Raw genomic sequence first — 13,485 nt, 5'->3', positions numbered from 1 at the left:
GACAAATTAAGGCCCCGTTAAGCTTTTCGATCTGGCCCGCCGGACATTCCCAAATAATTGTTTTAGATCTTTAAGATGGAAATTGTAGCTGCCATTATGATGTGCAGTGATGTTTTCAAATGACTGAGTCTTGAACTATACAAAGTATTTCAATGGTTGGAATCTGCTGTTTTGCATGATATGCTAGTTACTATGGTAATCTATTTAATTACTATGGTAATATAAGTCACAGCAGCTCATACAAGGTACCAAGCAGTGTGGGTGTGGAGCGTTTCCACAGAGTGTTTCCAGAGAAGCAAGCCTAAAATGCAGGGGTTTTTTTTCGTGTTTATATTTAGCTGTGTTTGTTGCATTTTTGTTGCGTTTCGCTTGATTGTAAAATATGTCAATCGAGAGGGGGTGTGGCGTTCATACGTTGTCAATATTCAGTGTTTTATCGTTTATAGTTAATATAGTAAATCCCATATTCTTTATTTTCATTACATTCTGGTTGTCTCATTCAGTAAAAAAGTTTTAAATTCCATTGCGTTTTTTAAGGCATTCAATCAGACATTATTGAGGTTTTGTATCAGTGTTCAAAAAAATCTGATATACCGACCCCAGGCACATTTTTTTTTCTCTAAATTTGGGCCCCCAAGTCAGAATTATTCCCCATGTCTGTACTAGAACTTACTTCCAGCGACTACAAAAATCATCTTTCGAGCAACAGCAACTCACCAATGAGGGGCTCTCTTGTAGTCATGTGATCATTTGCTGATATCCAAATACACTGAAATGATTTAACAACATCTTTAAAATCTACTTTTTTATGGAAGACGCCATCCATCACATAAACGCAGTAGAATATTCACAAAAATAAAAGCAATATATCATAGATGTAAGGACAGTTTCATAACATTACACTCTTTAGAATATTCAGGTAAAATAAAAGCTATATATCATAACTGTAAGGGCAGGTCCACTCACTGTGAAGATGTCCAACTGATTAGTCGTCCACCTTGAAGTCACGCTTAAAGAGGAAGCTGAGGTGTTTATAAGTGGACACCAGACACACATGGATACGTCCATGCTTCCTTATAAGGGCATAGGAAGTGTCTTGTGGTCGTAAATAACGCAGAGGAAATGTTTGCATCATTGGACAACATTTAACATTTTGAAAGCAGCAATATGAAACACTACAGTGTAGATGAAAATATGACTTGTATTAAAGGAATACCATCTCTGTAGTTACCATGGCGACAAGAGCGCTTCCATTTAGGGATCTATACACCTGGTGAACCAGGCTGGACGTGTCCTGTGTTGTTAGCAGTGGCATCAGTGATGCCAGGTCAGTAGTCATCACTTACTATTGCTTTAGTACAGTGCTTCTCAAATAGTGTGGTGGGGCCTGAGAGGCAATAGTGTGATCGCATATATCCAGTCACTACAGGGGGGGGGCATGAAATTGTCAGTTCCCTAGAAAAATTTTACTTTGACTGCCGCAGTGCTTCTATAACAATAGGGCAGGCACTCCTACTGGGGCCCAGAGAGGTGGCAGGGAAAGGGGGCATTAAAGTCAATAGCGTAATAACATCTTTCGAGTTAGTAAAACACAATCTTGGCATTCACAGATAATATATATATATATATCAAATTGCTGTTTACATTTACACAGATGCCTAAAGGCCAATGTATTTTACACAGTATATCCCGCCCTCTCACGGCTTCTCCTACGTAATGACGTAATCAACACATTGGCTTTTAGGTGTTGTTAGTTAATTATACCAATTTGGATTGCTAGCATTAGGTGTCATTGAATGTATATTCCATCATAACAGCTACTTGTTAGTTACTTCTCTTGGACTGCTTTTGTATGTGTGCACGTGCTTCCTGCGCGTACGTGTTGACGAGACCGAGTGAGTGACAGCTGTAAACACCAATCATTTTATCCGGGCCGGCAAAAACTGTAATAGTGAAAAATTGTGAAACAAATGTGTTACGTTAAACCACTAAAGGTAACATAAGATAGCCGCTGTTATTATTGTTATTCTTGTAAGTTTGAAAAATGTAACTGTTGGGAAGTTGCAAACAGCACCTTTAACTTTGGGGAGGTGTGAAAAAAAATTATGTGAGGTGACAGAAAATAAATAAAAACCATCTCTTTTGTATTAGTTACTGTTCCAAAGTATTTAGGACAATAATAATATTAAGGGCAGCACGGTGGTTAGTGCATTAGCCCCACAATACGAAGGTCTTGGGTTCGATCTCCGTGCTCGGGATCTTTCTTTGTGGAGTTTGCATGTTCTCCCCGTGATGCGTGGGTTCCCTTCGGGTACGCCGGCTTCCTCCCACCTCCAAAAACATGCACCTGGAGATAAGTTGATTGGCAACACTAAATTGGCCCTAGTGTGTGAGTGTGAATGTTGTCTGTCTATCTGTGTTGGCCCTGTGATTAGGTGGAGACTTTCCAGGGTGTAACCCACCTTCCGCTTGAGTGCAGCTGAGATAGGCTCCAGCACTTTCCGGGACAAGCGGTAGAAAAATGGATGGATATACATAGTGCTTCAAGATGTTTGTTGTTATCAAATATAATTAGGACATGACGACAGACGTAAATGTCAGTCATAGAAATATGATAAGCGGGTATATACTTCTGTTTCTGTGCGCACTTCCGTGTTTTACTCTATTTTCAGTTTTTTATCTAGCGGTTTGTCTTACTTTAGCTGCAGGATGAGTCACTGTGTCTCTTTGGAGAACCGCACGGGAGGAATTCTGCTTATGTTTGACCTTTAACCCACTGCCAGCACCATCAAACACTAATCTCGGCCCCACAGGACAGCGTGGGCCCGCCTCGAACTGGTTTTGGGAGGCGAGGACACTTGAGTGAGGACAGTGGACATTTTGACTGGGTTGCAATGGTGTTAGACGGATACAGATCACCTTGAGCAGACCCCACCGACTGTCCAGGTCTCTCGGAGGTCGGCGTCAAGCAAAATATTTTGCATGTTGCAACAAATTTACAGGTCCATTCCACAAGGGCTGTCTGTGGTTGAACTTTCTCTAAACTGGGATGAAAATAAGACATTTAGTGAGTGAACAATGAGGCAACAAGAAAAACAATAAATTGGTTGTTTTACCTCCAGAAGCCTTCTTTTAACCAGTGAAACATGTCATTTTTTTTGTCAGGAAAAAACATTTCTCAGCACAGTTCAGCTTTTTATTTCTTATAAAAGACAAAGAATCTGCAGCCAAACAGGAAGCGATATCACACTCCACACACAACTGCTCCAGCTTGATGGCCTGAACAGAGGAACCTTGTCAGCAGCATGAACTAAACTAGCTCATGTAATCCATGTTCAAACTGTCCAGATTGGATCTTTACAGTCATCCACTACAATGAAGGCAAAAATAAGGCGTTTGATGTGCAGAGTATTCCGATAAAACGATCAGTACAATGCTCTCAGAGACAAATGTCCTGCAGTGTCTGTTTCAATGCATTGACTCATTTTGTCTATGAAATGTAAAACATCTGAAATAACTGAGCAGCAATTATCTGAAAACAGCAAACAGAGGGCAACTTTCTATTTTTGTTAAAATGAAAAAATATAGCAATGCCTTTTAAGCTTGTTTTACCAATTTAAACGTTAGAAAAGGAACCACCTGTGCAGAGAAACAGTCCTGACTAAGTCCTGGTCTCCTGGAGCTGACTGGGCGTGAGTGTTTTGTTTTAAGGTGTGTGGAAATGTTTTTTACTTCTGGAACAAGACTGAAGGCAGGAAGTCTCGGAACAGTGAGTCAGAGTTTGGGGGGTTCAGATGCCCAAGTTGGGGTACAAGTCCGTTAGGGTGGTCTGCTTGCTCCCTCTGCTGGAGGAGGAAGAAGAGGAGGAGGAGGAGGGGCTGGATGAATCCAGAGAAGACTCAGCAAAAGAGCTGGCGGTGGCTGGGGGGGAGGTCTTTTTAGTCCTTGCGGCCCTGTGGGCGAGGCTTTTACGTCGTAGCGGGTAGGCGTCGGCAGATCCTTTGCGCCTGTCAGTGTGTCGCTGCCTCTCCTCCTTGTTGAGCTCCTGCTGCAGGAGCAGTGCCATCTGCCGGTCCTCCTCCTCCTGACGCCGCCGACTCTGAAGCTCTGCCTCCAATTCAACCAGCCCGCGCAGCACAGTCGTTCCGGTTTCTGGCGAGGAAGAGTAGTAGGAGGAGGAAGAAGAGGAAAGGGGGAGCCAGTGACCTCGGCCTCGCTTGATGTAGGTCTCCTCCGGCTCCTGTTCCAGCTCAGAGCTCTTCCGCTTTACCGAGGAGGGTCCTTCGTCTCCGCTGGCGAGGCTCCTATCGCGCCCCTCCCCCTCAGCCAGGGAAAACGGAGACAGTGGACTGACGAAGGCAACTTCTGATTGGTCCGCTGAAGGAGGCCCGTAGAAGTCCACCTGAGGGAGTCCTCCCCCTCCGCTGGCGAGGCTCCTATCGCGCCCCTCCCCCTCCGCTAGCGAAAACGCAGAGAGTGGACTGACGCACACAACTTCTGATTGGTCTGCTGAAGGAGGCCCGTAGAAGTCCAGCTCAGGGAGACGCTTGTCCTGGGAGAGGAGGATGTTCTCCTGCAAACATTTGACTGCTATAACTTTGGTGTATCGTGAGCGCTAAAGTGACACCAGCACGCTATAAAAATGTAGAAAAGAGAAGTACAAGATGACTGACCTTGTTGGATTTAGACGGAAGACGATACAAGTACCTGAACATGCAGAAACACACAATCAGGTCATGACAAGCCCATCTTCAGAATGTTCTACAACAGGAGTCCCCAACTTGTTGCTTCAACAGCCAAAGAAAAATTGTGCCAACGGGCCATAAACAGCAATTCTAAGCATGAAACCAAAAAGTTCCTATGTTTAGTGCCAGTGACAATGATAGATGGCAACTAGTTAGCCAACTGGTTAGCCATGCCAACATGCCATCGATGATTGTGTGATCGTTAAGGGTGTCCAAAACTTTTTCACAACCGATTCGATATTGATCCTATACGACAGTGGTCCCCAACCTTTTTGTATCCGCGGACCGGTCAACGCTTAATAATTTGTCCTGCGGCCCGGGTGTGGTTGGGGGAATCCTTTTTTTTTTTTTCTTTGTCATGAAAAAGGGACGTTTTTGTCATGAAAAAGGGAGGTTTTTGTGTTTAAAGCACTAATTGTAAGTATATATTGTGTTTTTTATGTTAATTTAATAAAAAAAAAAAAGAATACAAAATTCTTCTGCGGCCCGGTGGTTGGGGACCACTGCTATACGATATCAGCAAGAATCATATATACTTCTATTATTTTGTAGTGTGGAATGTCGGAAAAAGTTAGGTCAAGATTAAGGAGTCAAACAGAGAACAATGGCAGGTATGAGAAACACTAATGTGTTTATTGTTAACAGTCTGAAGTGAATATATACTGTCTTTAAGTTGAACAAAAATGGTAATTATTTTTGGCGACACCAAATGATCCTAAATATTAAATATGTTAAGCTCATGACAGTACGTTAAGTGATACGCTTCTGACTTGGACACTTTTTAGATTTAAGTACTATGCAACTATAATTAAAGCAACCGTGGTTTGTTTGGCAAAGCGGCTGTCCCATAAACTTGATGGTTCCTGGTTCGATTCCCAGCTTCCGCCATAGTAGTTACGTCCGTAGTGTCCTTAAGCAAGATACTTCAAATTTGCAACTGATAGGTCGAAGTTAGGGCCTTGCAGGGCAACTCCCGCCATCTGTGTGTGGATGTATATGAATGGGTGAATGTGGAAATAGTAAAAAAGCGCTATACAATTATATAACCCATTTACCATTTATTTATTCAATACTTGTTTGTATTGACAATTGCGGTGTTTTAAACTACAATATTGTTCAAATAAGAACACTTATTACAAATGTCTAGCTTGTGCATCTGTGTTGTGTAGCTGCTAACCTACCCCCCCAGCCTTTTGTAAATGACTTGACTAAAATAAATTAAAAAGACCAAACTTGTGTGCTTCTTGGAAGACATTTAGATGTTACCTTGCTGTCCGGCTTTGCTCAAGTGAACACACTGCAGGACTGTTTGCAGCAAAAATAATTTTGGAAAGTTTAGATACAAGCCCATGTAATTTGAGACTTGTTTTTCATACTGATATTGGACCGATCTTTGATATCAATATCGAATCTGGGCACCCCTCCTAAGCTTAAAAGGTCGGTAAGAATATTATGTTCGACTTTTGGGAAGCCACCATTTGGCAGGCCAAAATAAATGACTGGAGGGGCCCAATTTGGCCCCTCGTCCCACTTTGGGCACCCCTGTTCTAAAGCATTCCAATACACAAGATGATTAACTATATCCAAATCTACAGCTAAGGACAAAATACTTGCTTTTCTATTTGTCCTATGTTTACTTTCTTCCTGGTAGGAGGGATGTCAGGATGCTGGTTGTCCTGGGAGACGGAAGCAGCGTTCTAAAAGAGAGATGGAGGAGAATGATGATGATGGGATTCCTCTTACACACAGTGAGCTGGAAAACTTCCTCGTCAACATCGGGACTCATTTTCATGTTTCTCTCAGCGAGACACAAAGACGTACCAGTTCTTTGCTGAGCACTTTGGCCAGTCGCTCGTCCTCCTCCCGCCTCCTCCTCTCCTCCTTCAGCAGCTGCTCTTCCTCGGCCAGGAGTCTCTGGATGTACTCCTCGCTGGCCCGTTGTTCCTCCTCGTCCAGCTCTCGCTTTTCCTCTGTCAGCTGACACCAACAACATGTGACGCCTTTTATTTTGTCCACAATCAAAAGTGCGCTTTTGCTATATTGTTAACACAGAATGTTTTCAGTTGGAAGTCATAACCTTACAAAAGTAAGTACAAAGCTCCCATTTCTGGTTTACATACTTTCATTATCTCAAATGTTTGTATTTTTGCATGATTTGGAGTTGAAAGAAGGTAACACTTTGCCATCCAGGTTAATATATGTGCTGCCCTCTTCTGGTAATCATGTTCCACATAACACTGACTGTGTCATTTGTTTTGTTTCATAGCTAGTCACCCCATCAATGCAGAGCCCAAAGTTACCATTCAATATTTGTTTTGTTTGGTGAATATATGCTTGTAAATAGGAATGCATTTGCAGTTTTAAGTTCATTTTCTTCCATTAAAATCTCATTTGTGGAAAATTAGTACAAGTTTAAAATGAAAGAAATGCTAATCCTTCTTAGCCTGTCAATTAGATCTAACATAGAATGTTATTATTAAAGGGGAACTCCACTTCTTTTATTGGAATTTTGCCTATTATTCACAATCATTATTAAAAACATGACGATGGATGTTTTTGTTTTTTTTGCATTCTAAATATTAAATAAATGTGATCAAAGGTTATCTTACAATGGAGCCTTTAAACCCCTAAATAAACATCCAAACACCTCCATTAAGCTTTTACATACATTATGTAAGTATATATGTAATATAATAATGGGCAAATTTATAATAACATCTATTTTTTACGTATTTTGATCATTCTAAGCATACGAGGCACATTAATTTTATTAAAGCATCACGATCAACGTTTACTTTCTTTTTTTCTTCATCACTGATTTTTACTCACTGCAGACTTTATGAGAGCAAACAAACATAAAACGTCACTTATTTTAGAAGGTCTGCTGTCATTAGGATGCCAACTGGTGGGATGTTCATATATTAGTGTTTAGATGAAGAATGATTCATAATCCTCACTAAGAAACAGAGTGGAAGGACAAAACAAAACATAATTTTGTGTATTTCACCCCATTTTTGGGTCCTTAACGGCTGTCAAAGTGTACCAACTTATCAGAATACCCTTTCAGACTTTTTCTTTCCAGCTGACATGCATGATTTGTGATCTAGAATAAACTTACAGAAAGCAAGGAAGCAGCAGACCCCTCGATGTAAACATACGGACACATGGTAGTGATCACAGTGCCATAATAAATGATTTGTCTGCGTAAGTGCATAAAACAATATCACTACTACTTGGTTAATAGTCAAGTCAAAAACCGTAAATGGAGTATTGTTGGCGTTTTTTCTTTATTTATTGGATTTTATGGGCGAAAGAGAGGACCTCCCATTGGCTCCCCTGTAAGCGGACTTTTTTTTTACGTTTATTTAATATTTAGAATGCATAAAAAAAAATCCATGCACCGTCATGTCTTTAATAAGTGCAGTTCCCCTTTAAGTTAGCGGCATAAGTAAACTTTATCCTGTATGGTTGCATTGCTTTTTTCCCCAGTTTATACAAAACTGCATTGTCCATTGAACATGATTCTTACATATATGTGCACTTCATGTGTCTCTTAATGTACTTTCATTTGTTTGCTTAGTTTTACAATAACTCCACTGTCAATCAATAAACAAGATAAAGTCAAAAGTTTTAAATTTTTAAATTTGAAGAAATGCAGTGTTTACCTACATGCCAAACTAAATTCAAACGTTTCAGGAGGGCAGATTAATAAATTAAAATGAACTACAGGTGTCCAAAATGCTTTAAGCATGGTGTCCCGCCTTTTTTAATTGGCCCTTTATAGTGTACAAATAAGTTTTCCATTGAAACTAAACTTACTTTGGTGACCTGCTCCTGATATTCTTGTCTCAGCTCTCCAGGCTGACTGACTCTGGGGAAAAACACTGAGCAACACAATTAGAATGTCAATACTTATCAGAGAGAAGGCTTTAAATGCATCTGCAATTATGATACGATGTGTGTCCTACCTCCCACTTCGTCCTCGGTGATGGCGTCCTGCCCGCAGAGCCGACGCTGACAGTGCTGGGGGAAACTGATCTGAATTTGCCTCCACAGCTGCTCGTTGACCAGCGTCTTGTTCTTGTTGTTCTGTCGGGCCCACGTGGAAACCCTCTTCCTGCAAAGGGGGCAGCACAGCGTGCTTTTGTCCACAGACTCCAAGAAACAGACCTAGCGGTTACAATACATACGTGAAAAGTTACAGAGAAAAAGCCAGTCAGTGTGACGCGTCAGTGTGCGGTTACCTTGCAGAACGTGTGTGTGCAGGGCAGCGTCACAGGCTCCAAAAACATCTCCAAGCACACCGGACATACGCAGTCATCGAATGATAGGGTTTTGGTTCTCTTCCCCTTCCCTTTGCCACCTGACACGACCGCCTCTGCATCAGCATCTGGAAACATCATCTTGTCTCCTGTGAGGCCTGTCACCGCAGCATCCACCTGCCGGAAAGAGCAATCTCAGCCTGATTCGGACTCCTTAGCACAGTTTGAATGATCTAACCCAGGGGTAGGGAACCTATGGCTCTAGAGCCAGACGTGGCTCATTTGATGACTGCATCTGGCTCTCAGATAAATCTTAGCTGACATTGCTTAACACACAAGTAATGAATAATTCCACTGGTAATCACGATGTGAAAAAGAACGTTCAAAATATAAAACATTCTCATGCATTTTAATCCATCCATCCCTTTCCACCACACCTGTTCAAGAAATAACAATGTTATTAAAAAGAATTAGAGACTTGTTATACTCTAAAAATGTTGGTCTTACTTAAAAAATGCACGCATTTAGTTATATTCAGTGTTGAAAAATATGATATGGCTCTCACGGAAATACATTTTAAAAAATGTGGCTTTCATGGCTCTCAGCCAAAAAGGTTCCCGACCCCTGATCTAACCATAGAGAATATTTTTCTTTTGTCTAAAAGTAACAGCATGCGTTTCATAACAATTAAAGATACTTCTACTGAAAAGTATCTATTGCATTTACAATATGTATTTCAATTGAATTTGAAAACCTCATTCTGGTATAGCCGTGCTACATGAAGGGTTTCTTGTTAATAGGCTATCACTAAATGTAAACTAATGCAACTTTGTGTTTCGAAAGCAAAAACTAAACATACTGTAAATAGAGTGCTAAGATTTCTATTGGAGGAATCAAAATTAGTAAAGTTTCATCTACCAAATTTCTAGGTTTCCTAGTGGACAAAAAATTGTCATGGACAGAACACATAGGTTTAGTGACCAATAAAGTGTCAAGATCTGTTGGTGTCATCAGAAAAATCAGGGGTTTGGTTCATCAAGCATGGCTCTTAACTCTTTGTTAAAGTTTAACTTATCCATATCTTATCTATTGCAATATTGTCTGGGCTAGTATATATCCATCAAATTTACACAAATATTCATTATGCAAAATACATTTGTAAGAATAGATACTTCTATTTGGCTCCATCAGCTCCCTTGTTTAGGAAAGTAAATGTACTATCTATTTATGATATGAACACACTTCAGTCCTCTTCTTTTATCTATAAATGTACTTACCTCCCCAATACGCTTCCTACACCTTTCAAAGATTATTTTAAGACCAATTCGCAAGTTAAATCTCATAATACCAGACAAACTGATAATCTCCGTGCTATCTTTGGTCGTATCACCCTTAGCCAGTTTAAAATCAAACACGGAGGTCCTTTACTCTGTGAATAGTCACCTATGTATTGCAAACTCCCCATCTTCACTCACTAACTTTAAACATAGATTAAGGATGAATTAACATTCTCCATCTGTTCCTACCTTATAATGTAGCCCTATTACTTCCTCACACGCGCGCACACTCACACTCACCTAGACTAAATCCACAAAAGGTAGACTACTTGTTATCTTTCATCCATTTTCGACCGCTTGTCTGTTTTTGGCTCGCGGGGCTTGCTGGAGCCCATCTCAGCTGCACGTGGGCAGAAGGCGGGGACAAGTAGCCACCTCATCACAGGCCCAACATAGATAGACAGACCACATTCGCACTCCCATTCACACACTAGGGCCAATTTAGTGTTGCCAATCAACCTATCCCCAGGTGAATGTCTTTGGAGGCGGGAGGAAGCCAGAGTACCTGGAGGGAACCCACGCAGTCACGGGGAAAACATGCAAACTCCACACAAAAAGATCCTGAGCTCAGGACCTTCGTATTGTGAGGCACATGCACTAACCCCTGCTCCACCGCGCTGCCCTACTCAGGGTTTCCCATAGCGCTTTGTTGCTAAGGCGGCCGCCTTAACAATAAAGATCCACCGCCTAAGCTAAAGTCTTAAGCAGCTCTGCTTCGTTCGGCTTCTGTCAGTACTCTCTGCAGCACCCAGCATTGTCCCACCCACAGAACCATCTGATTTGTTACACGCAGAGCGGTAACAGCCAATCAGCAGTGCATATTCAGAGCGTTAACAGCCAATCAGCACTGCGTATTCAGAACGCATGTAACAGCCAATCAGCAGTGCGTATCTAGAGAGCATGGAGTCAGTGCTCCAGCATTGTGATGAGCAGATAGGTGTAAAACAGGTAAGCATCAGGCAGCAGACTCTCCCCAAATTATAATAAACACCACCCAGTCAACTACTGGTAACATTAGTATGAGCCCGCCGAAGCTCTAGAAACAAACGGCAGCTCAGCTCGCTCGCAGTCCTCGAGGTGAAGGCTAATTAGCTTTTAGCGTAACGTTAGCTCATTTTGCGGTGTGTGTGCGTGCGTGCATGTGTTACAGACAGCAAAGCTCTGGGTGTCTGTTATTTCACTTTACCTTTTCTGTGTTGAAGCAGCAAAAAACTACAAACCCTGTTCCCATATGAGTTGGGAAATTGTGGTAGCTGTAAATATAAACGGAATACAATGATTTACAAATCATTTTCAACCCATATTCAATTGAATGCACTACAAAGACAAGATATTTGATGTTCAAACTCATTAACTTTTTTTTTTTGCAAATAATAATTAACGTTGAATTTCATGGCTGCAACCCGTGCCAAAGTAGTTGGGAAAGGGCATGTTCACCACTGTGTTACATCACATTTTCTTTTAACAACACTCAATAAACGTTTGGGAACTGAGAAAACTAATTGTTGAAGCTTTGAAAGTGGAATTTTTTACCATTCTTGTTTGATGTACAGCTTAAGTTGTTCAACAGTCCGGGGTCTTGTTGTCGTATTTTATGCTTCATAATGCGCCACACATTTTCAATGGGAGACATGTCTGGACTGCAGGCGGGCCAGGAAAGTACCCGCACTCTTTTACTACAAAGCCACGCTGTTGTAATACGTGGCTTGGCATTGTTTTGCTGAAATAAGCATGATAACGTTGCTTGGATGACAACATATGTTGCTCCAAAACCTGTATGGACCATTCAGCATTAATGGTGCCTTCACAGATGTGTAAGTTACTCATGCCTTGGGCGCCAATACACCCCATACCATCACAGATGCTTGCTTTTTTAACTTTGCGCCTATAACAATCCGGATGGTTATTTTCCTCTTTGTTCCGGAGGACACCACGTCTACAGTTTCCAAATATAATTTGAAATGTGGACTCGTCAGACCACAAAACACTTTTCCACTTTGCATCAGTCCATCTTAGATGAGCTCGGACGCAGCGAAGCAGGCGGCGTTCCTGGGTGTTGTTGATGAATGGGTTTCGCTTTGCATAGTAGAGTTTTAACTTGCATTTACAGATGTAACGACCAACTTTAGTTACTGACAGTGGTTTTCTGAAGTGTTCCTGAGCCCATGTGGTGATATCCTTTATACACTGATGTCGGTTTTTGATGCAGGGATCAAAGGTCCGAATTATCCATCCATTTCCTACCGCTTATTCTCTTTCGGGGTCGCGCTGGCGCCTATCTCAGCTACAATCAGGCGGAAGGCGGGGTACACCCTGGACAAGTCGCCACCTCATCGCAGGGCCAACACAGATAGACAGACAACATTCACACTCACATTCAAACACTATACTATATTTAATTGTGTTTGTTAATTTACTGCTTTAGGTGAGAACCTTGCACAAGCCTTTTTGTTTTGTTTTTCTCACCTGCACTTATTTCTCATTACTAATTTCTTGCTTCCATGATTTTTTGTTTTTTTTACAATGTTACCTTTTGATCTGTTCATATTGTGCGAGTAAATAAATAAATAAATATGTAGTCTTCAGCATATTATAGCCCGAGTTCAAACCGGAATAATAGCACTCGAACACCCAAATATAGAAAAGACAAGGTAGATGACAAGTACAAACGTTAAGTCAAAGCTTAGCTGATAACTTTAGCTAACGTTGTTGTCAACAACATTCCCCTCAAAAGAGTACCAGTGGTGTGATTAAAAGTTATATAACTTTCATTACCTGATCTTTTGACAGTCGGCGGCTTTAGTCGAAGCTAAAGTTAGCTACGTTATGGGAGCCAAACAAACATCGATATACCTGTTAGCTGTCAAGCTAACATAAAGGTTAGTTGACAACAGGCCGCCTGTCAATACTTCCACTCAGCTTGTAAATAATTATCCGACTTCAGGCGTTAAACAGGCTACTATGTTTTACCGACGGAGAGAAGCTGCGTCGTTATTTTGATAATAACTCCATACAAAATCTCTTGCCATTACCCGCTCGATCCAGACGACGACCCGGCGCGCAGGCGCAGTTACCGGCGCGCCCCTAAATGTCGTCAACTATGACGAAGTGTCGCAAAAAGCCAATGACAACACTCGCCCG

The 13,485-nt window shown here is 41.5% G+C and overlaps 2 protein-coding genes across 7 annotated transcripts in view; both read right to left on the bottom strand.

The window, feature by feature from the left end:
* Positions 1-1,022, bottom strand: part of LOC133537465 (transmembrane 4 L6 family member 5-like) — an 8,152-nt gene extending 7,130 nt beyond the window's left edge. For 2 of the 4 annotated variants that reach the window (XM_061878494.1, XM_061878495.1), the window contains exons 1-2: positions 967-1,022; positions 718-769 (exon numbers count right to left, since the gene is read on the bottom strand). The gene's annotated coding sequence lies outside the window, so the exon portion shown is untranslated. The remainder of the gene's footprint in view (positions 1-717; positions 770-966) is intronic. The other 2 variants (XM_061878496.1, XM_061878497.1) reach the window with 2 other exon arrangements.
* Positions 1,023-3,182: 2,160 nt separating this feature from the next.
* On the bottom strand, positions 3,183-13,483 carry LOC133537463 (E3 ubiquitin-protein ligase rnf168-like). 3 transcript variants are annotated; one of them, XM_061878489.1, is made up of 8 exons: positions 13,377-13,483; positions 8,990-9,184; positions 8,714-8,915; positions 8,565-8,629; positions 6,567-6,722; positions 6,360-6,442; positions 4,674-4,707; positions 3,183-4,573 (listed from the first exon to the last, which is right to left on the bottom strand). In XM_061878489.1, exons 2-8 carry the CDS (start codon positions 9,146-9,148, stop codon positions 3,791-3,793), a joined length of 1,482 nt encoding a protein of 493 aa, XP_061734473.1. In that variant the 5' UTR covers positions 9,149-9,184; positions 13,377-13,483; the 3' UTR covers positions 3,183-3,790. The 3 variants fall into 3 exon arrangements, with proteins under 3 accessions (XP_061734473.1, XP_061734474.1, XP_061734472.1); XM_061878490.1 differs by lacking the exon at positions 13,377-13,483 and adding an exon at positions 13,120-13,370; XM_061878488.1 differs by lacking the exon at positions 13,377-13,483 and adding an exon at positions 11,531-11,590.
* Between the last annotated feature and the right edge of the window lie 2 nt (positions 13,484-13,485).

Source organism: Nerophis ophidion, linkage group LG18 (assembly GCF_033978795.1).
Source record: "Nerophis ophidion isolate RoL-2023_Sa linkage group LG18, RoL_Noph_v1.0, whole genome shotgun sequence".
Lineage (NCBI taxonomy): Eukaryota > Metazoa > Chordata > Actinopteri > Syngnathiformes > Syngnathidae > Nerophis > Nerophis ophidion.
This window is presented reverse-complemented; position numbering and strand designations above follow the sequence as displayed.

What these genes read in the sequence shown, in the direction of transcription:
- LOC133537463 (XM_061878488.1), bottom strand. Translation starts at nt 11,575, where the DNA reads ATGGGAACAGGGTTTGTAGTTTTTTGCTGCTTCAACACAGAAAAG. An exon ending in CACCGAGGACGAAGTGGGAG is followed by an intron (nt 8,630 to 8,713) that starts GTAGGACACACA and finishes TGTGTTGCTCAG; the next exon opens with TGTTTTTCCCCAGAGTCAGT. An exon ending in TTCCGTCTAAATCCAACAAG is followed by an intron (nt 4,574 to 4,673) that starts GTCAGTCATCTT and finishes AAATGTTTGCAG; the next exon opens with GAGAACATCCTCCTCTCCCA.